Source organism: Metopolophium dirhodum, chromosome 4 (assembly GCF_019925205.1).
Source record: "Metopolophium dirhodum isolate CAU chromosome 4, ASM1992520v1, whole genome shotgun sequence".
In the NCBI taxonomy this organism is placed as follows: domain Eukaryota; kingdom Metazoa; phylum Arthropoda; class Insecta; order Hemiptera; family Aphididae; genus Metopolophium; species Metopolophium dirhodum.
In genome coordinates this window covers 11,897,185-11,921,197 of record NC_083563.1, presented here as the reverse complement: position 1 = coordinate 11,921,197, position 24,013 = coordinate 11,897,185, and the positions used below count along the sequence as shown (strand labels likewise).

At 28.2% G+C, this 24,013-nt stretch overlaps 1 protein-coding gene across 2 annotated transcripts in view; it reads left to right on the top strand.

The window, feature by feature from the left end:
- Window positions 1-17,535, top strand: part of LOC132942641 (homeobox protein extradenticle) — a 34,239-nt gene extending 16,704 nt beyond the window's left edge. Inside the window, exons 4-10 of one of the 2 annotated variants that reach the window (XM_061011207.1) lie at window positions 6,949-7,199; window positions 10,868-11,058; window positions 11,135-11,270; window positions 11,350-11,446; window positions 14,729-14,883; window positions 14,958-15,005; window positions 15,184-17,535. In XM_061011207.1, the coding sequence (XP_060867190.1) occupies window positions 6,949-7,199; window positions 10,868-11,058; window positions 11,135-11,270; window positions 11,350-11,446; window positions 14,729-14,883; window positions 14,958-15,005; window positions 15,184-15,315 (1,010 nt within the window). In that variant the 3' untranslated portion in view covers window positions 15,316-17,535. The remainder of the gene's footprint in view (window positions 1-6,948; window positions 7,200-10,867; window positions 11,059-11,134; window positions 11,271-11,349; window positions 11,447-14,728; window positions 14,884-14,957; window positions 15,006-15,183) is intronic. The other variant, XM_061011208.1, reaches the window with a different exon arrangement.
- The last annotated feature ends 6,478 nt before the right edge of the window (window positions 17,536-24,013 follow it).

The window sequence follows — 24,013 nt, the reverse complement described above, 5'->3', positions numbered from 1 at the left end:
TATTATATACGCGCGGGTTTGTGAGTAAAAGCAATATTGTAACGCATGGCGGTTTAAATTTGAACTTCGTCTGAGTGGCTCATGAATAATTCAATGACAGTATAGGACTAGCGGCAGCCATTCTAAGTGGGGATTCCAGGGTCCAGTCTGTCTACCCCCTCTCAGCCTACCGCCCTTCCCACATCTCATGCAAACGCAATAAGTTATTATGTCCAAGATAATCCCCTACATGCTGTGTACAACAAAGATAAAGAAAAACTTTTTAAAAAGGATAACTTACTGGTTAAAACTATCTTAATGTTATTGTTATCAACACTCAACATCTTGGATAATAATATATATTAAAAAAAAAAATCATGAATTTAAATTGAATCACATTACTAAAATACGCATTTTAACTGAAATAGTGTTGCAAGATAGAAGTATAAAACTTTGTTGGAAGTTATAATTGTATCTTTTATTTATTAATTTCACACAAAAAAACCATTTCTCTATTTGAGTTTTCCAACATTATAGGAAATTATGTAATTTAATTTTAAATCTTTATCCGTCAGTGTTGTAAATATCTATTTATTTCATATCCCATTTTTTTAATTTAGATTGCTCTATCTGTATATTCTATTATAAATACTAAATAATGTAGGTAGTGTTTGCTTATGCATTAAAAGTTACTTCCTATGTTCTTCTAACAATCTAAAATGTTATAGTATAAAAATGTATAATATATATATTATATGTATTATAATATACAAAGTAATAATTTGATTTCCTTTCGTACATTTTCATTATTTATCATTAGTAAAAAGTATATTATAGTTTTTAATTTTGAAAATACATTTTTAACATCAACTGTTATTTGGTTAAACAATATTTTTTTTCTTTATTATACAATATTGGTACAGTTGGTTGAATTTCGATGTATATGTATATTTTATTCGTTTCAAAAATACGTTGTTAATATTAATTTCTTTAATAAAAATATGATAATTTATCAAATATACATTTATTACAAGTATTACACGCATTTGTGATTTGATACACATTATTTTAATACGTCTTATTTATGGTTATTTTTATCGTAAAAACAATAATTAAATGTTATAATATTATGTTTTACTAATACGTTACATACTTTGAAGCCAAATAAAAATAAAATTGATAGTTGTATCATGTATGGCGTAAGTATAACAAAATACAACATGATATTACGATTTACTTGTATATAAAATCGTTTACGTATGCTATTTTCTGAAATCTGAATAGTATTATAATGTTATTTATAAATAACAGTCTCATTTGCAAACAAAAACACAAAATATTATGTTTATGGTTTCGAGCGTATAAAGTATAAACCGAAGTGGTGTGGTATAATACCCTCCACACGTTCGAGTAAAACTTAATATTCTTATCGAGAACGTAAAATGGTAGCTTTGGGATTTTATTGAAGAAATAATGTGCGCAGTTGTTGCAAAGGGTAGAAAGTATCCCGCATTGCGACAGACCGTATGATAACATGTGCGTATCCGTCAAAAATAATAATAACGCCACATGCGGTTCCCCCATTTTCAGGGGAAATAATGTAATACGTTTGGTCTCCCGGAGAATATTGGAAACGTGTAAAACAATACAAGGAACGCGATTATGATACTACGGTGTGTATTTTTTCCCCTACAAATCTCGTCACGTATTGCATTTAATGTTTACGGTGCCCGATCGATGTGTTTCAGTTGTCAGACGTGTCCGTGCCGTACTGCCGTGTTGACAATGGCTTGACATCTGTTCACGTTTGCCGACGTCGGCGTTTACTATTTTGCATGCGCGTTCAGACTAAAAATGAAATCTAAAATAGCCTAATAATAATAAACAATAACTTTTGGCAATAGTTATTAGTTATGACAATAATCGTTAACCGCTGTGCGCCCGTGTTTTTACATGCACCTAGTATATTACTATATTAGTTATAACTTATAATATTATTATGTACGTATAATATTATTATTATTATTATAATGCGTTTAAAAGAATGACAGACTTTGGTATGTGTGGATGACTGAAGCAACGTCGTCGTCGGCGGCGGCGGCGGCGGCGGCGGCGGCAGCGGCAGCAGTGGTGTTGATGGTGTGGTGCGGAGGGGATGGGGTGCGCTGGTCCTTGGAACAAATCAATACCTAACGGGAGGGAAACGGACGGACGGGAAAAAGGCGGCCTGGCAGCCGAGTGCCATTCCGCACCGGCTGATATTGTGTTGCGCGCGTACATGTTTTTCTTCGTCTTCAATTCCAATTCGCGTTTTATACTGTTTTATATTATTGCACCGTCGCGTTTCCTCCTCGCTCTTTGGTCGACCGGCCTTGACGCGAGCCCCTTTCGCGCCTTCTACTATACGCTAATGTTGTATATACAAATGCTCTGCTACGACTGAAATATTTACTCTAAAAAAACAATTGTTTAATTAAAACTTGGAACATTCCGGCGAACTTTTTATATCGCCTCTCGCTACTCCTACTGCCATCACCGCTTCTACCAATCTTTCGCGAAACGCTTGGGGTGTTCGAGAAATCCTTCTTAGTTCTTTACGTGTATAAACTTGTATACGGTAACGATTACAGTTTTGCATTTTCGGAACGTTATAGTTATGTATCTGAAACGTTTACAGACAAACAGTCAACATAATATTATGTGATAAGCCTGTTGTAAGAGCGTAGATATAGTTCTTGTTTGAAATGAGTGCGAATACCGAATTACTTACTTTTATTATAAAATACCTACATACAAAACTATGTTGTCACAATGGGAGAAAATTCATAAAATATAAAAATGATTTGATTATTTAATTGTCAAATACTATCGTTTAATTTTATTTAAGTTACAAAAATCATCAATAAAAATGTTTTTCTTAATAATACGTTTTGGACTATTTGAAAAAAAAATAATGGTTTTTTTGCCCGTATATATATATTAATATGTATTAAATATTATTATTTTTTAAAACGCACAACTTGGTAATTTACCAAAGTGACTTTTAAGTCAAGTCCCGTTCAACCCATCGTTGACCTTAAAGATACCAAGTTATCGCCACAGATTGTTAAGATACCCCGCAGTTATACTGTTATTTCTCCCGCTGCGCTATGGTGAACTGTAATTTACTCAAAACGACTTGACACCTGAAACTTTATTACCTAACTGTAAAGTTAAAAAAAAACTTAAATTTACTTTCTAATGTGAACCCAGTTAGTGATAACTGACTTTAATAATTTTTTTTTAAATTTATAACAATTTTATTTCAGTGGTTTTTCGAACATTTTATGATATCGTGTTAAGGATCTTCACACGTTGTTACATTGTCGAGTTTGAAAAAAAAATAATTATAAATTTATTTTGACATGCGTAGTTTTAAATTGGATTAAACATTAAATCATCATTATTTGCTATAATATTTTTTTTAAACTACTATTTACATTTAATTTAACTAGTAGGATTAGGTACTTTTTTTTTATTAACTTATAAAGTTTAGTTTTAAAACAACGTATAGCTTGATGTATAAAATGTTTTAAATTAATTTGTGGAAATAATCGTGATGAGTACTTATATACATTATAATATGTAATTTATCCCATTAATTCTCATACTTGAAGTGTGTTTGAAGTGGCCGATGAAAGATCTTTTCCACCTTTTATGACGATTTATTATATTATGGGGAGGTGATGCTGCTATTGTTTATTTTACTCGTGCATGTGTGCAAGGAAAATTGTGATAAGTTGCGTGTACAAGTTATGAGATATGAGGGTTAACGCTTATGCGTGTGTGTGTGTGTATATAATTTATGTGATCTGAACAAAAATGTGTTTTGGTGTGGAGGAACACATGTTTTCACCAGAAATAACTAGTTTATAAATAGTGACAGTTGTGAAGAGCTGTTGGCTCCGTCCCTATTCATGTATGAATGTTCGATTTTATTAATTTATAAATATTGCATGTTAATTTGTAAACTTTTAGTTAAAAACAATTCAAAATGTTTTTTCACTATTTTCGGACAAATATCAGCTTAATTATAAGTTGTAAAGAAATAAATATCAAATATAGCTGTCTGTTTATAGCTGTTTAGTTTTTATTAATGTTCTTATATTTTACGCTCTATGTACGTCGTACGACTTCATTATTCTTAATAGGGTGATACCATTTTTTTTGTTTTGTTTCCTTATGTGCAAAACCACTATTCATTCCCAGAGACTGCGATAGCACGCGATGATACGTTATACCCTCACACTTTTATTTAGGGTCGTAAAATTAATCTATAAATGATTCCCAAATTATTTTACTACCGTGAATTATAATGCATGAAAATGTAACAATTATACATTATACTGGGTGATTCCTTAATCGTTAACTCTGCAATATCACGATAACTAAGTTATTAAACGTTTAAGAATAAACTAATTGAAATTTTCTATGAATTTTATACTTTCATAATTCTTTGTTATTTTTTAAAATAGTACCAACTTTTGCTGAAATTTTAAGTTTGTATCCATCAATATATTCCGAGTAATCTGTTTCAAATTTAAAAATTGCGTGTATAAATCTAGATAGGTGGTTAAAATAATAATTAATAATTTTAAAAATATTTTACTCATTAGTTAATACTAAGAAGAGTAAAGACTGAGCACTATACACATGCTGTGTTGCCTGTCTTACACATGAGTAACATATGATGATTATGATGGCTAAACTACGTACTGGATTTTTACTATAGTTTATATTTTTAGTTAATATTGGTTTTTTCATATATTTATTTTGAAACCAGTTATAATATGTAGGTATTTAAAAATGTTCAGAATTTTCCGATTGGGCATAGTTTATATTCTCTTATATGAATTCAATAGGTAAATTACTCAATATTAACTATAAATAAAACAACATAACATATAGCATCCTCCTAAGTCCTAATACACATTGGCTGTGTACAATTCGATCGATAATAACTTTAATTTACTTGGATCTAATCTAGGTTATTAGTTTTTTGTGTGGGTATGTTTTTGTCTTAATTGTTACTATATGGTCTTACATAACATATTTGTCGAAAGTAAATAACATAATGAATAATACTGAGCGAGATAAGCTTTGTTTTATTCAAAGATGCAAGGTAAATTCAAAGACCCTTTATGTGCAACAGAGAACGCCTGCTTAATTTTGAATTATTCATGCGCCAAGTGTAGCACTTTACCCTTTTCCGGCAGAACTTCCGTAAAGTTTCTGGGCGTGTTTATCATATTACAAAAACATACAATTTAAACAAAAAAAAAATCGATAGCAAATTATCTCAGTTTGAGTGGCAGAATGGTACAATTATTAAGGTTTTACTACTAGGTACATTATGTAAGGTTATAAATGTATAACTTTTTATTTGTATGAGTTAAAACATATTTTCAAATTAATATTAACTATTTATTTATTTAAATAAATATTAATTATGTTATCTTATTTTCAGTAATTCCAGAATATTTGCCGTATTTAACATTAAGAGGATGTCAGCGCACTATTTGTTTTCTCTCTCTGGCCCACGCCCAACATAGACAAAACGCATTCACGCAGAATCATTTTTTCTATGTTTTAATTAGTCTTAGAGTAAAATCACATTACAATTACAATAAAACCGATTACAAAAAAGATAGAGAATAATATTTTTGAGGGAATGACATATTGATTTGTCTTAATATTGTCTCATAACAATTTAAACATAATTTAAATTTACAACAATTATTTGTTTTTTTTTGAAAGTCGAATACAAAGTCAAATAACAATAAAATGTAAAATCGATATGTCATTTCCTCAAAAATATTATTCTCTATCTTTTTTGTAATGGGTGATTTTACTCTAAGATTACTTAAAAACATAGAAGAAATGATTCTGCGTAATTGCGTTTTGTCTATGTTGCGCGTGGGCCAGAGAGAGAAAACAAATAGTGCGCTAACATCCTCTTAATATTTACCTATTTTGATATTTTTACTGATTCTAATTATAAATTGAAATTGAAGAACGCCACATTTAATATAACCAAGCTAATACTAAAAGTAATACATTTCTATAATATTTATTCACTTTGTAAATTACATAATGAAATATCGTATCATAATACCATAGGCATAATCATATATTTTATTCAATCGTTTTTTCATTGATTAATTTCTTATAAAATTTGTTCGTTCACATAAATTTTTTAGATATTTTATAATATTTATTGCTATAATAATATTAACAATGAAGTTTATAAAATTTATTTATTACGCATAATTCAGTATTTAAATTAAGATGAAAGAATGTAATGTCTGTTATAATATAATATTTTTATTATTTTCTATACAAAAAAGAATCAGTTCTATAATCAAAATTGTTCTATTGTGATAAGTAAACAATGACTAAATGCGTTGGATTATTGCATATAATTTAATTCAAGTATAATTCAATTATGATCGAAAGAACATTCGGACGCTAATGTTTATGTATGTTATTTGAGAGTTTAATATTTTTATAGTTCATTAATATTATATAAATTATACTCTATAATATTATAATATAGGTACCTAGTATAAAAACATTGATATTATTATGTATGACCAAATTCCATTCTTTTTCACAAAACATTTTTCAATGCACATTTAAAAGAGAGCTGAAGAGGTCGCCCACTATGTTGTGACTTCTGTTACGGAGCTTAATGTATCTTTAATCCTGGCTTGATTATGTCGATAAAAGTCAAACAGTATCTATTTAGATATATATATAACAGAAAAAATAAATAACATGAGTATTATTTACGTTGTCGGATTTATTTCAACTAAAACGTAGACTTTTAATATTATTTATTATGTTAATAATTATTCAAACTTTTAAATGTTCAACATTTGGTTTTATATACAAATAATTAATATATTTTTTAATGTGTTTTATTTATAGTATTAAGTCTAAGAAATACACAAGAAGAAGAGCCACCAGATCCACAGTTGATGCGATTAGATAACATGTTAATTGCAGAAGGAGTGGCTGGTCCTGAAAAAGGAGGTGGTGCTGGAGCTGCAGCCAGTGCATCAGCCGCAGCTTCGGGCGGTCCCGGACAACCAGATAACGCCATTGAGCATTCCGATTATAGAGCAAAACTAGCTCAAATCAGACAAATTTACCACCAAGAACTGGAAAAATATGAACAGGTAATAAAATTTAGGTACCAAGTAATTTTTAGTCATCTATATGTTAAAAATTAATTAAATTTAAAACTATATTACTTTGCCCAGTTGGTACTATTGTAGTACTACTATGAAAGTTGCATTAATACAAAATTATAGCATGAGGAGTTATGAAAAAACTGGGGAAATTGCACTGTTACACTGTAAATTATAGGTTTTGGGTGTACCTTGTTTTTGAGCAAGTCGCTGTAGCCTGTAATGCATGACATGTTAAATTATAATACAATAATAAATCATTAATATGAAAAACGATTCTGAATGACTGAAAGTAGATGATGTATCAGCCTTTATTTCTTTATATTAGTAATACGGTAGATTGAAATAATTTTTGCCAAATAGGTACATCTCATACTTTATAACAATGATAATATTATATTATTGTTTCAAGTCGATATACTGACGTAACAGAACGGTGTGGTTATTTGTGGCATAAATAGCTTAAAATTAGGCTAAATATTTTTAAAATTGTATTGTAAATAGTAAACAATAATATACCTAGTACCTAAGTAATATTTTTTGAATTTCAATAAATTACTAAAATCGTATCAACTATATTTTGTTATCACACTTTTTTTTCTGTCCAATCCATGCGTGACATATCAAATCTACGTTTTGCAGATCCAATCCACAGAAATATATAATAACTAGATAGTCGACTTCTTATCAATGACGCTGGTAGCCATGTACAACTTGGGCAATGTTTACTAATTGTTAGAAAGTTAATATGATAATAAACAACATTTCATATCAAACAAGCCCGTTGCCAATCAAAACGATTAGAATTTGTAACCATTGCCCGAGTGACAAATGGCGTTGGGCATCATAGTCAATAATATTGTTGTATATGGAGTCGGCTATCTAGTTATTATATTATAATATATCTGTGATCCAATCTTGTATTGTTATCGTTATTATTACAGTGAATTAATCTATCATCAAACTTAAAGTGAAGAACATTTTCTGTGTTTGTATGTTAGCTATTTTATGATAATTCAATTTTATGGTGATTTATGATTATGTAAAATATTATAATTTGAAAATGCTCATGTAACGAAGAAATATTTAAATATTCTAATAACTAGCTGAGGTAAAAACATAGATAATTTTCTTAATTTTAAGTTTGATATAGGTCAATTCACTCTAATATTAAAGCTAACCTCACAATATGGGTGCTTGCTGTGTGAGGACACAATTTTTTCTATGTTGCGTATTGGTCAAATGAAGAAAACAAAAAGTGCGCTTAGCACATGGCAACCTCTTGATATAGGAATTTTTACAATTATTAGTTTTATTTGAATTACAGCAAATTAATGAAAATTGTTTTTACTTATTAAACGTTTAATCATACATTTTTACAATGTCAACTCCAAACTCTTTTTAATTTTGAGTTTTGGCCCTCCCAAAGTATCAACTAGATCCAATTTGCTACCAGAAACTCTCAATGTTGAAGATTGAAGTAGTTTTACTGCCCAGGCAGTTAAAGGTGATGAGTGATGACAAACACACAAACAAAACATTATTATAAAATCAATACTTTCGTTCTCCGCTCAGAATTTAAAGTAAAAACTTTGTTATCAAACGAAATATTGTGGTAACAACATAGACATATTTATATTCATGGACTGCGCGTTCCCCCATACCCTTACTAGAGGTATCCCAGTGCCAACATTGTTAAAAAGAGATAGTCAATACATGTGCATATCTTTTTCCAACAATTTTGGTCCCCAGTTCTCTCCCTCTCTCTGCTATCAGTCCATTTCTATTTCTTTATACAAGTCCATAGACCATATTAAGTAACCACGAATTAAATTATTGATAACATATACCTATAAAAAGTTGAGACCTAATCAAAAACGAATTATTTATATAATATATATTTCTTATGGCTAACACATTGGACCTTTTGTATAGGTGACACAATTTGAGTTTGTTAAATAGTGATCTATGATAATACATAAATTATTATTATTAAAAATACGCGCGCTCAAATCATTGTAAAAAAAACACCAATACATTCATCAATCCGCTCAGAATCTAATTCAAACAATAATTTTTATTTAAAATTTGAGAAAGATAAAATTTGTGTGCATTTTTTTAGTAGAACAACATTTTAAACCCATAGACCATATCACGTTTAACATATAACATTACATTCTTGAAGTAGGATCACTGAACACCCCTTCAATTACGTCCCTCCAGTCTAATAGATATCGTAAATGTCAGCCTTTTCACACATTTTATACATTAATATAGAGTGTAAATATATTGTATTAATAAAAAAAAATAAGATCAACATGTTCCTTTTATGAAAGAATTAAAAAAAATTGCAATCTTAGATTTAGATTGGTTTGACAACAATGAGTTTTGTGAAAATGTACGTTTTGTGTTATAGAAGTGACCCAACCATTTTATTTAACTGATTTTTTGAAAATTAAAACTTTAAATATCATAATATGTCATACAGATACAGTACTTACTACTATAGTATATAATCGTATTGTATGTTTTTGTAACTATAAATTATAAGTAATTCAAAAATCGTTACTACAAATAGTTTATATTTTCAAGGTCTTAATTTAAAACTGTTGATGCCCATAAATATTTTATACATTTTTTCAGTTTGTACAATTTATACATACATTTATGTTTAAACATACATAATTAATATAAATAAAATGACTGATAATTCAACTTCTCTAAAGGGAATAAAAAGGTTGAAACACTAAGGAACTTGAGGCTCGTGATAAGTTTCTAAACAATGTTTATATTATTTAATAAGTATGCGTGTGTGTGATTTCCTTAGTTAAATCATTATGGATGTAATCAATTGGGAAGTCAATTTAAGTCAATTGTAAAAATTACAGTAATTTGAATTAACTAAGGAAATATTACTGAAGCGTGCAATTATTTGAATTGTATGGAGAACTCGTTGTTATTACTATGATATTACTATTATGTAAGTGCAGGGGCGACCTATAGTACGCGTGATATTCCAGAGATTAATCGGCCTAACGACCAGATCTGCACGCAATAATTTTCGATTTTTTATTGTTGAATACAATGATGAGTTTTATATATTAAAAACTTATTGAAATAAGTTTCGGGTTCCAGGTATGGTCGTGTTTTTGTGCTTTCTCTTAAACATTTCGAAATCACATTTAAATATGTATTTGTTGGCCTCGCAGGACAAATTGCGTGAAAAATAATCTACAAGATGCATAATATGTTAATGGTTATAAAGTAGATATCCTTGAACCTGTGTTGTCTTGTGTTTAGTTTGACATTTAAAAACATTTATTTTAATATCGTGATATGCCACAAACGGTGTGTGATCAAACAAATACCGCAAAAAAATGATTAATTATGTTTTTCGGATGGATATATTCTTAGAGATAGGTTAGTTATGGACATTTAGACGTACCTATAATAAATATAATCATTTGCTTAATGCCGTTCGTGGTTAACGTTTAAAATCTAGAATATGTTTGGAGTGGAGATTAAGTTTTAAACTACGACCCAAATAATATTATTTATCAAATGTAACGATTATTATGTCATACGGCTTACATCAAAGTAATCGTTTATAATATATATTTAGACATAATATACTCACAATTTAACTACATTTTTAGGCTTGTAATGAATTTACTACCCACGTAATGAATCTCTTACGAGAACAGTCTAGAACGCGGCCGATCACTCCAAAAGAGATCGAAAGAATGGTGCAAATTATACATAAGAAATTCTCTTCCATACAAATGCAATTGAAGCAAAGTACTTGTGAAGCGGTCATGATACTTAGATCTAGGTTTTTGGATGCTAGGTTTGTGTTATAAAAGATAGTATTATAAATCTATATAATTATGTTTATTGTGTTATCTGTTTTTTGTTTTTTATAGAAGAAAAAGACGTAATTTTAGTAAACAGGCTTCCGAAATACTAAATGAGTACTTTTACTCGCATCTAAGCAATCCATATCCTTCCGAGGAAGCAAAAGAAGAGTTAGCAAGGAAGTGTAGCATTACAGTGTCACAAGTACATATTTTTTTTAGTTCTGAAAGCCGTTAACTTTGTGAATATTGTTATTAGAATATTTGTATTTAAAACGATACAGGTGTCCAATTGGTTCGGAAATAAAAGAATTCGATATAAAAAAAATATCGGTAAAGCTCAAGAAGAAGCAAACCTTTACGCTGCAAAGAAAGCTGCCGGTAAGTACTTATAATTACTTAAACAACAAAACAACTTGAACGAACTCACATCATTTCTAACTATATATTAATATAAATAATTTACAATAAATATATTATTTACTATGGTTTACAATATTGTCGTTGGTGGTATTTGACAGGGTCGAAATTTTATTTTTACCGGAGGTATTTTCACAGATTGTAGTCCTTATTGGTGTTTAAAACATAAAGAGAAAAACATGTAAATGGGGAAAGGGTGAAGTTTACTATAGGGATTTGGATAGCGATATATACACACTGGCGGTGTAAGCTCCAAATGGAAGTAATATATCACCGAGACCCTGGCTTTGAGCTTGACAGCCCGAATGGTTTTTCCTGGTTTCCTCATTGTCCCGTACTACACCCTCCACACAATGCAATTTATATACATATATAATATATATTTTTTTTAAGTGAGCATGTGTGTTTGTTGCGAGCGCGTGCGCTCACCCGTGCGTGTTGTACACTGTTTCTTTTATACAAAGGTGTGGTGTCACCTGCCAATGATTACACAGTCAGGTTCCATGCCATAAATTAATATTATGTAATATTCAAAATTGTTAATGAAACACGATTATGGATAAAATATATTTTAATTGTACAAATTGTGTAACCATAATTTACAATAAATTATATCTTACAATAATTATTATTGTATACAGTGCTTAACTTGTAAAAAAATTGTCCTCGAGCCTCAGAAATTTAAAACACCTCGTATACCGTGGGAGGCTTTACCCATAACCCCCAACTTCCTTAAAAGGGGTTATCACAAACCACGACAAATTTCTTAATATACAAAATTGAAAATAATATGACTTCAACAGAATTAACAAAATAGGTACTTTTAACACTGTAAATTAACTTTTTTTATTTCTATAACAATTTAAACATAAAATTTCTTCTTTCAACTAATTCAATAAACTAAACAAAATAAAGGTTGTTTTGAAATTGTTTTAAGAAGACTCTGCACAGCCATTTATTGTCTTCGTCTTACAAGTGCGTAACATGGCAAATTTACGCTCAAGAGAACACGTATAGCTCCGTTAGCTTAAAAATTAGAGTGAATCGACCCTGTATTAGTATGTGGGTTTTTTACGATACTTCAATTTTTTTATTAACTTCTGCGCGTACATAATATAACGTAAATTAAAAATGCTCATAACTCACTTAAAAACTGAATTATTGTAAAAAAAAACCCACTTACAAATACAGATAATATTCTTATCATCAAGTTTCATAATATGTTGATCCACTCTAATTTTTAAACTAATTCAGTTAAACGTGATCTGCTGAGAGTAAATTTCCTACGTTATGCACTTGTAAGACGGAGACAACAAATATCCATGTAGCGTCCTCTTAAGCATCTAAAACATGGTGGCCGTCGATATGTTGGATAAAATAGCATATCGTTCTACTAATGTTTTATGCATTCCACTTACGAGGACGCTACACCCGCATATTGTGTTGTCTCTGTCTTACACACTCGTAATATACGCAAATGTACGTACCGGATTCTTACTGGGTATAGTTTATTTATTGTTAATAATATTATAGCACAATCAGTGTACATATTTATCGAATTTGTTGTGAATATTATTAACTGTGCCCGAGTAAAGATTTTTTTTCGTATTTTTTTTAATTTTAAATTGTACAATTAATGTATAATAAATATATGTAATCAATTCTTTAGTCTGGCACAAGAGGCTATAAAATCAAGGAAAGTTATATAGAGGAATGACAAAAACGGGAAAGTAAAATATGGGAAAATAATACGAGGAACAATAATTCGTAGGAAAATAATAACCGTGAAATTATAAATCATCAAAATAAAATTTGTGAAATTAGTTCATAGGAATTTAAAATCCAGGAAAAATATTTATGCTAGAAAATAATACACGGAAATTTCAAAACCGGGAAAATATTCTACAAAGGAAAGCATTATTCCTGAGTATTACTTTCCAGTGTAAATATTTCCAAATATTTAAATTCCCCTTGCTTAATTTTTTTAGGTAACATTTTCTTGATTATCCTCTAAAATATACTTTTCCGAAGTTTAATTTTACCAAGTGATTTCCAGTTAATATTAGTTCTCAACACAAAAACATTCCTGACAAATATTTTCCTGAATTTATTTGAATCCTTTATTTTTCTGAATATTACGTGCCACCCTCTGGCACAGTTTATATTATTATACTCTACAAATTTGATAATATTACCTAAATGTTCTATGATATTATCTATAAATAAACTGTAAGAAGAAACAAAAAAATTTGTGGACTGCTGTAAGATAGGACAACACATATGGATGTAGCTTCCTCTTAAAAAATAATTAGGAGTATACTTGGCCCTGCAAAACAGACTCTTAGCGTACCACTTCAAAGTCAAGTAGTTTACGCATATCAAAGATTTATGTTCAAGTTGAAAATTATCAAGAATAGGTACCTATATAATAAAAACAAAATACCAACTGTTTTTCTTTTTAAAGTTTATTCTATTATCAACACAAATTTTGAATAGAAATTGAATTATGTTATTAAAGAATAAAGAATACTAATTAATATTTTCAATTTTAAATACATTTGTATTTAATAGGCATTTAAAATATTAATTATATGAATAGACTTTTAATTGTGTGCCTTTAATATTAAATTGGCTTATTTACTAAGATATAATATAATTTCTAATTGGTACATAAATATTTAATAATAATTTAGTTACTAACAATAAAAAGAACAAGTCTCCTTATATTGATTTGACAGAGTTACTATTGATCAATCATGGGCAGAACTCATAAAAGAAAAATACATAGCAAACAAAAAGAGATTTGTTCCAAAAAATTGTATACTGTAGCAAACATAGATATTATACATTCTGTACTAAAAAATAAATTATAAGTTATAAGTTGAAAGTATATATTTTATGTCAATCATTTCTAGACAACTTTTTATTAAATTAAAATATATATTACTTCATCCTATCATAGTAAAATCAATTGTAATACAAACATTTGAAAAACTATTTAAAATTTCTAAAAGTTGAAGTATTATTGAAATAATTATTATCCCAGTTAAATTATAAAAGATTACACATTAATGATATTAACTATTTGTAGTGGCTCTGGATTGAATAAAATATGGTATATTGCACCAACAATAATTTAATATGGTATAGGGTTAAAAAATAATGTAATATTTAAACCAAATTTGAATGTTGATCCTTGATACTAATTATTTCACTAATATTAAAATAATTTACTTTTCGTAGGCGCTTCCCCTTATAGTATGGGTCCCGCTTCTCAAGGAACACCAACTCCTTTATTATCTCCAGCTCCTGGTGGTGGTCCGCAAGACAGCATGGGCTACAGTCTTAGTTTAAATGGTGCTGAGTATAGTTCTCCTATGTCTGGATCACAGGTTTGTGTGCGTTATATTGGTTATAGAACAATTACTGTTCATAAATATCTCGATCTTATCGAAAAATTAATTATTTACAGGCACAGTATTCTGATGGAAGTCTAGGATACGACCCAATGGGACACCAGGTGAGTGATTGTAAATAACAAGTTAATATAATTATTGAGACAATAAATTTAACTAAATTTGTTCAAAAGGATTAGTTTAAAATTAAATACAGGAAAACTCTATCAATATAAATTAGATTATATTATTGTGGTTCAAAATCTATATTGTATGGTAATAATTTTTATTTGTATATTACAGGCAATGCCTAAAAATTCTGGATCACCATCTACAGGATGGAACTCCAGTCATGAATATCAGACACATGGCATGCACGACGACAGCGAAGACTCATCAGATGATGTCGATATAAAACGCCCAAAATTGTCTTAAGCATTTTTAATCTTAATAACTAAATTTGTTCATTTTTTACGTATATATAAAAATGATTGCTTAACTTAATATTTTAGACATATGCGAGTGAGAATAATTGGCCTTCACACTTTGTGTATGTTCTAAAAAAAAACACTCATCTCACTCTAACTAATTACTATTATGGATCTACTGTAATGACGAAAACGAAAGACTTAGGCCTTTGGTGTTTTGTGTGTGTTTTAATCCCAGCACACATCACATATAAGGAAGCGTATATGTATAAATAACGTTAGTCTAATATTTGAGATTACCATACTGAAATTCAGTAAAGACGGTTTTATTATAAAACTATTTTTTAGTATATTATTATTATTATTATTATTAATTATTATTATTATTATTATTATTATTATGAATATTTTTATTGAATAATTAAATGATAATATTAACTTGAGCTTTTTGAACGTTTATCGTTCATCATGTAACTTTGGTATACGTATATTGTGCACATCACCAGATTATTAGTAATTTATATAGAAAAAATATGATAATAATATTATTGTTGATTATGTTTACTGACACTTTTTTCTATTATCTGTGATCTCAAAGGAAAATCAACACATGCATCAAAATCGAGTACAATCATGTCCAGTGTTTTTCTCCTTTTTCACCAAGTATACGATATACACACGGTAATATTATTATTTCTCATGATATTTAAAAATTTACATTTTAAATATAAAACGAGTTTTGTTAATAATTGTTTAGTATTTATTGTATTGAATGGATTAAGTAGCATATTTTTTAAGGCACCATGACTAGTAACCTTTAAATTTTTAATGCTTTTTTTAAAAATTAAAATAAGAAACATATTACAGTTTAATGTATACGATATTTGTAAGGTAATTGTTGTCTGTGAACTGTGCATTTTTTTTTTTTTTGTCCATTTTTTCCTTATTATTTTTATGCTATATTTGTATGCTTTTATTATAACTATTAATAATTAAAATATAATAATAATAAAAAAAAAACTATTATTATAGTTCTCTTCTCCCTCTCTTCCTTTTTAAGTACTATTATAACATTTTTATTGTTAGTAATGAAAAAAATCGACACGGTGTTGCTATGAAATTGATAAAAAGAAAAAAAATTAATACCATCAAGTTACTGAAACACGAGTTTGACAATTTACTTTTTACGTACTGAACCCATGTGTAATAGTCTTTTAGACTTAAACCATGTTTTGTTATCGATTCATAGTAACCGGCATGTAAACATTGTGTATACCTTTAACATATTATTATAATATTATTTTACATGGAACAGTGTGCTGATTTCAGTATTGCTCGAACTACGTTATATTTATGCATTATACATAATATTATAAATATATATATATATAATTCTTTTTATTTTGTATGTCTTGTAAACTATACCACCTAGATATACTACTGTATTATTATTTTATATAAATTAGTATACTTGTAATTTTAAATGTAATTCTAAAGGTAAATTTTTGTATTATATCCAGTAGAATAGAATTTTGTTTTCCGACTCCTAATTAAGATGTGGTATTTATTTCTATTCATATTGGCGAGTCCCTATGTATGTAATGTATGCATATAGGTGTTTAATAGTCACTATACGCATATAATATGTATGTGTGTGTTTATGTGCATTAATCTGGATTTCTCTAATTGCTACACACATTGGAAAATCCCAATAAATAATTGTTACTTATTATTAATTTTTTTTTCGTCTATCGAAAACTATATTCTTTTATACTGTATAATATTATATTATGTTGTATAAACCAGTCATGTAAATCCATGTTGTCGATAAACTTTTTTTCCTTTGTGCATAAATAGTATTAAAATGGAGATATTTTCTTGCCGCGTTATTATGTATGTCGACAAACAGAAAAAAACATGTACGGGTTATACATTCACAGACCGTGTTATAAACGGGTTGTGTTGTACTCACATTTGTTCTTAACCTTATAAATTCTATGAATATACATATAATACTTTTGTATACGATTTAATATTTATGAAACTTATTAAGTATTTGTTCGTGGACTATATTAAGATTTTTTTTTAATGCATTAGACGCCTATATATTATATATTATGTATAATTATTAATTAGGGGCTGTATTAGGTAATAAAATATTATGAATGAATATTGTACAGTTTCTGAAGAAAACAAAATTATAACGCTTGTAATTTAGAAACAAAAATTAATTTGTTATGTATATTATTATTTCCTTACTGTATCCATGTTCCATCTATAATAACCATTGTTATTACCAATTACCAATTATTGGTCAAATGGATGTTCCACTTTTCTGCCAAAATTAAACTTTTTCGTTATCCGCTAAGTCCATTTACCGCCAGTATAATAACAGGTATATATTTCCATTTTCTGTCACAAAAAATTGATGTTTTTATAGAGTTTGGAAATTCCTTATGAAAGCGTTACACCGGCATGCGTTATCTCTGTCTTACAAACACATAACAGCAAAATGGACGTTCAGGCTCAGCAGATCACGTTTAGCTTTGTTTGTTTAAAAATTAGAGTGAATTTACCTCTTATAAAATTTAAAGATAAGATTATTATTTAGTGAACCTCTAGGCTAATTTTTAGATTTTAATTTTAAAGAAAGTTATGAGTACTTTAAAATGCACAAACAATTTACAATTTTAAAATACTGCTAAACATGATTTGCCGAATGTACAATTTGCTATGTTTTGCATTTGTAAGACAGAGAAAGCATGCGGGTGATAGCGCCCACTAACTATAAAAAAATTTTTTTGAATTATTGATAATTGGCAATGATTTTTAAAATTACTTTAATTTTAATTAAATTTATAAAATCTATTAATTAAAAAGGTGGATAAGTGGATGTCGCTCTGCTGTACGGTAGGTTACAAGTGGGTCACTGTAATGGATGGTGTTAAATTTGAATTCAATGATATAATATCATTGTATAAGAAAAACGATTCTGAGCGAAAACGGTCAGTCAGCCTATGATTTTACCAAGTATATTTGATGATATTATTGTGAATAAAGTAATTTATATATAACCTATTTACGTGGAGCCTTGTTTTAAATTTTCAATCCTTAGCCATAAAAGTTAAAAATTTAAAAATTTATAAATTGTTAACTACAAAATAATTAATAAATTAAAAATTTGATAAATGTTGTCAAAATTTGAACTTTAAATGCTTATAAAAAAAAATTGTGCCTTTGTATTTTTAATATTTTTCAACTGCTATTAGAACGATATATCAGGAGCCTTCTATTAAATTTTCACGCTTTTTTACCCAACAAATAAAAATTTATTGATATTTATAGAAAAAAAACTAAAAAAATTGAAAACTGACAATGTCCGTAAACAGCTCAAAAAGAGTCAAAATATTTTCAACATTTTATGGTGTATAGAAAATGCTAATATAAACATTCAGTGAAATTTTCAAGTATCTACAGTCATTCGTTTTTTAATTACAATAAAATAAGAAAATTGTTACATGAGAAATCGAGTAAATATCAAATGTTGTAAAAATATAAATTTCAGACGCTCATAAAAATTTAATTTAAGTTTCTTCTAGACATTTTTTTTTTGATAAAGGTAGACAAACTTATGAGTAATCTTATATTACATTTTCAAATCTTAGATTTAAAAAGAAAAATTTTTATGAATTCTCATCAAAATAATTTGCTATTTTTCGTGAATTTTCCGTATTTTGTCAAAATTTGAACTTTAAATGCTTATAAATAAAAACTGTGACTAAGGATTTTTAATTTTTTTCATCTGCCTTTGAAAAAATAACCTAGGCGCCTTCTATTAAATTTTCAAGCTTTTTTACTCAACAGATAAAATTTTATTGATATTTATAGAAAAAAAAACTAAAAAAATTGAAAACTGACAATGGCCGTAAACAGCTCAAAAAGAGTCAAAATATTTTGTAAATTTTATGGTGTATAGAAAATGCTAATATAAACATTCAGTCACAATTTCATGTCTACGGTCATTTGTTTTAGAGTTACACCAAAAACCAAAATCGATTTTCTCGAAAACCGATTTTGCGTAAAAATTCCCGTTTTTCCTTAATTTTTCTTTTGTTTTTCACGTCGCTTGTGAAAACTACTGGGAAATTTTTACTTTTGACCCCCCAAAGTACCAACTAGATTCACTTTCCTATCAGAAAAGTTACTATTGAAGAAAATCCAAGCACTTTTACTGTCCTAAAACGTGATGACAGACACAAAAATAAAAAAGGTGGATAAGTGGATGTCGCTCTGCTGTACAGTAGGTTACAAGTGGGTCACTGTAATGGATGGTGTTAAATTTGAATTCAATGATATAATATCATTGTATAAGAAAAACGATTCTGAGCGAAAACGGTCAGTCAGCCTATGATATTACCAAGTATATTTGATGATATTATTGTGAATAAAGTAATTTATAAATAACCTATTTACGTGGAGCCTTGTTTTCAATTTTCAATCCTTAGCTATAAAAGTTGAAAATTTTATAAATTTTTAACTACAAAATAATTATTAAATTATAAATTTGATAAATTCTGTCCAAATTTGATCTTTAAATGCTTATAAAAAAAAACTGTGCCTATGTATTTTCAATATTTTTCAACTGCTATTGTAAAAATATATCAGGAGTCTTGTATTAAATTTTTACACTTTTTGGCCCAACAGATAAAACTTTATTGATATTTATAGAAAAAAAAACTAAAAAAATTGAAAACTGAAAATGCCCGTAAACAGCTCAAAAAGTGTCAAAATATTTTCAAAATTGTATGGTGTATAGGAAATGCTAATATAAACATTCAGTGAAATTTTCATGTATCTACAGTTATTCGTTTTTGAATTACAAGAAAATAAGGAAATCGGTACATGAGAAATCGAGTGAATATCTAATGTTGTAAAAATATGAATTTAAAACGCTCATAAAAATTTAATTTGACTTTCTTGTAGAAATTTTTTTTTGATAAAGTTAGACAAACTTATGAGGAATCTTGTATTAGATTTTAAAATCTTAGATTTAAAAAGAAAATTTTTTATGAATTTCTAACTCAAAATAATTTGCAAATTTTCGTGATTTTTCCGTATTTTTTCAAGATTTGAACTTTAAACGTGTATAAAAAAAAACTGTGACTAAGGATTTTTAATTTTTTTCATCTGCCTTTGAAACAATAACCTAGGAGCCTTCTATTAAATTTTCAAGCTTTTTTACCCAACAAATAAAATTTTATTGATATTTATAGAAAAAAAATTTAAAAAAACTGAAAACTGACAATGTCCGTAAACAGTTCAAAAAAAGTCAAATTATTTTCAAAATTGTATTGTGTATAGAAAATGCAAATATAAACAACCAGTGAAAATTTCATGCATCTACGGTCATTTGTTTTAGAGTTACACCAATAACCAAAATCGATTTTGTTAAAAATCGATTTTGCGTAAAAATTCCCGTTTTTCCTTAATTTTTCTTTTGTTTTTCACATCGCTTTTGAAAACTACTGGGAAATTAAAATTTTGACCTCCCCAATGCACCAACGATATTCACTTTCCCATCGAACAAGATACTGAAGTCGAAAATCGAAGCATTATTTCGACTACTTATCGTGTACACAGACACAAAAATAAAAAAATAAAAAAAAAAACACACATCATTGTAAAATCAATACATTCATCGTTTCACTCAGAATCTAAAAAAAAACACACATCATTGTAGAATCAATACATTCATCTCTTCGCTCAGAATCTAAAATAACACATTCAAGTGTTTTATAATTTTATTTTATTCACATTATTGGAGAAAAGGCACCGATTTTGAAAATATTGTCATTGATTATAAATACTAATATTAATTATTTTAGTATAAAGTATTCATAATCAATGACATTATCTACGTACTCTATAGACTAAAATATAAAAACTGATATTTGTGTTTTCGGAAAAGTAGAATTACATATTATACAAATTACTATATTGGTAGAATACGGTGACGCCCGATCATAATGCATATTATATTTTCCGAGAAAACAAAATATATTATAAGAGGACCCGTTTGTGTTGTCTCCGTCTTACACACGCATGACATGGACAAAACGCAGTCTGAGTAGAACCCGCTCAATTTTTGTGTTAGAATAAAAACACCTATTAGAAAATTAAAAGATGACGACATTGTGGATGACAAGACAGTGAGTTTTTTTAAAAAAAATTCAATTTTGAAAAGTTAAAAGTTTTTTAAAAATTTTGAAATTTTGGATATTTATAAACGATATAATTAACGTTATATTGGGTATAATGGAAAAAAAGCAATCACATGCCCTATATTATACTATACCCATATTATCACAATTCAATTTGATTATACATATTTTTACTCCAAAACTAAAATTGAGCGATTTATATTCAGACAGACTGGTACTTAATGACCTTAAATCTTAATAACATAATATAAAAAAACAAATAAGTATTTTACTGTTTATAAACCTACTACCAGTGCTCGAATTGGGAAAAATTAAGTAGATGAGCTTAATCCAACGATTTAAAAACTGCGTTCCAAGGACGCAATTACTATACACAGACCCGCGGGGGGCCTGCCTTACATACATTTTGAATTCCATATAGGCATAATATATTTTGATAGCAATATCTATATCTCATATCTACAGAAGAAAAAAAAATAATATAATAATCTACCTGTTTATTCAATATACTAAATAGATAACAAAATTAATAATTATTGTTTTTGATTCAAATAAGAGACCACGTATTTTGATAAGTGTTTAAAAATTCAAAAACACAGACAGATTTTAATTTCGAAAGCGGATTATGATTGATCTGTGATCAACAAGTTTGCTAGAGAATGATCGAGGCGATTTTGAATATTTTTTTTCAGCTATATCACATCCAAGAATAAAAATATGATATTTTTGTATTTGTATTATTCATTAAATAATAATAAATAATTTAAAAAAAAATTATTATCATTAGCCAAGAGTCACTAATGGGTGGCTGCTTATTCAAAACATCCATGTTTCTATTTTTCTCTTATCATATAAACTTATTGTGCTAAAAATAGTATAGATTGTTTATGTCAAATAAAAATATAAAAATAATAAAAAAATATTATTCATTATGACACTAATAATAATTGGAATATTCAAAATCGCCTCGATCATAATCCGTTTTCAAAATTAAAATCTGTCAAACCAAATTATTCCAGTTTTGTCTAGCTTATTGGTCTAAAAGTCACTTTTTTTCATTGACTGGACCCCTTAAGGTTTATTTTATGATACGGAATTTAAATATATTAAAAAACATTATAACAAACAAAATTAATGTTAAGATTGGCCAAATCTACATTAGTTTCGACTTTTGACAAAACCGACTGCAGCCTCCTTAAAGGCAGGCACGTAGCTAAGGGGTGGCCTGGGGTGGCCCGGCCACCCAAAATATTTACAGGCCACCCTGTTGGCCACCCCATTACATTGAAATATTGTTGAAATTAAACATATTTTAAAGTTTCTATTATCATATTTATTACTCGTATTTATACATAATTGTCTTTCCGAACACTATGGTCAGATTACCAGATATCAGAACTCAGAAAAGAAATCGTTCATACATACTCGTCGTATTAACGAGTAACAACGACAACAATGCATTTATATTATTATATTAATTATTATTATAAAGTCGCAAGAACTAGCAGGTATTCCTATTCCAGTAAATCGGCATTTCCCATAGCGGCATACGTGATATAGAGTATTGTAGTATATATTATAGGTATTATTTAATTATTACTTATTAGGTAGGTACATGCCTTTATAATAATAAAACAATTTAAATATTTGAATGACAATAATCATAGTAACATAAAACGCAAACAGAACAATTTTCAAACTCAAGCATAATGCTTTACGAAAATAGTGTTGTAACTTATATAATGAATTAAAGTTGAATTTAGGGGGGTGAAAAACCATACCTAATCATTTCCATACTATAAATTGTCATGGTGGCCGGTGGACCACTGCACTAGGTATTGCAGTCCCTCTCGCGACCTGCTCTCCAATAAGATTATGCATATTATGAGTTTCCACTCACCTGTCTCATCTTTAACCGGATATACCTAATACCTAACCTTATGATACATTTAAGGGGATTCGATACCGTGATTTTCTGTTTTTGTCTAACACACGCGTGACGTAGTATTTTAGACGTGTTTTTTGCCAAACATACCAATTGATATAATGAAGCGATAAGAATTCAAAAAATAGATTTGAATTCGTCGTCAAGTTTATTTGAAATCGAGTTTCCCACATTTTTTAAATTATCTCTCAAATTCCTAAAAATGTCATATTAAAAAAGAGTATTTAAAAATTGTCGTATTTAAATTTTTGGAGAAGTTAAAATCAAAAATGTGGTAAAGTCGATTTCAAGTAGACTTGACGACAAATTCAAATCTGTTTTTAAAATTCTTATCGCTTCATAAGGACAAAAACAGAAAACCACGGTATCGAATCCCCTTAAGTTAAAATTATTATTAAAATAATAAATTTCATGATGAAATGAGAAATTGACATATTCAACATATTAAAGCTAATGAGTAATGGTTATCTAATATATTAGTTTTTAATACATTCAAGGCGAGATATTCTTTTAAGAACCTTATATTGTACCCGCATATT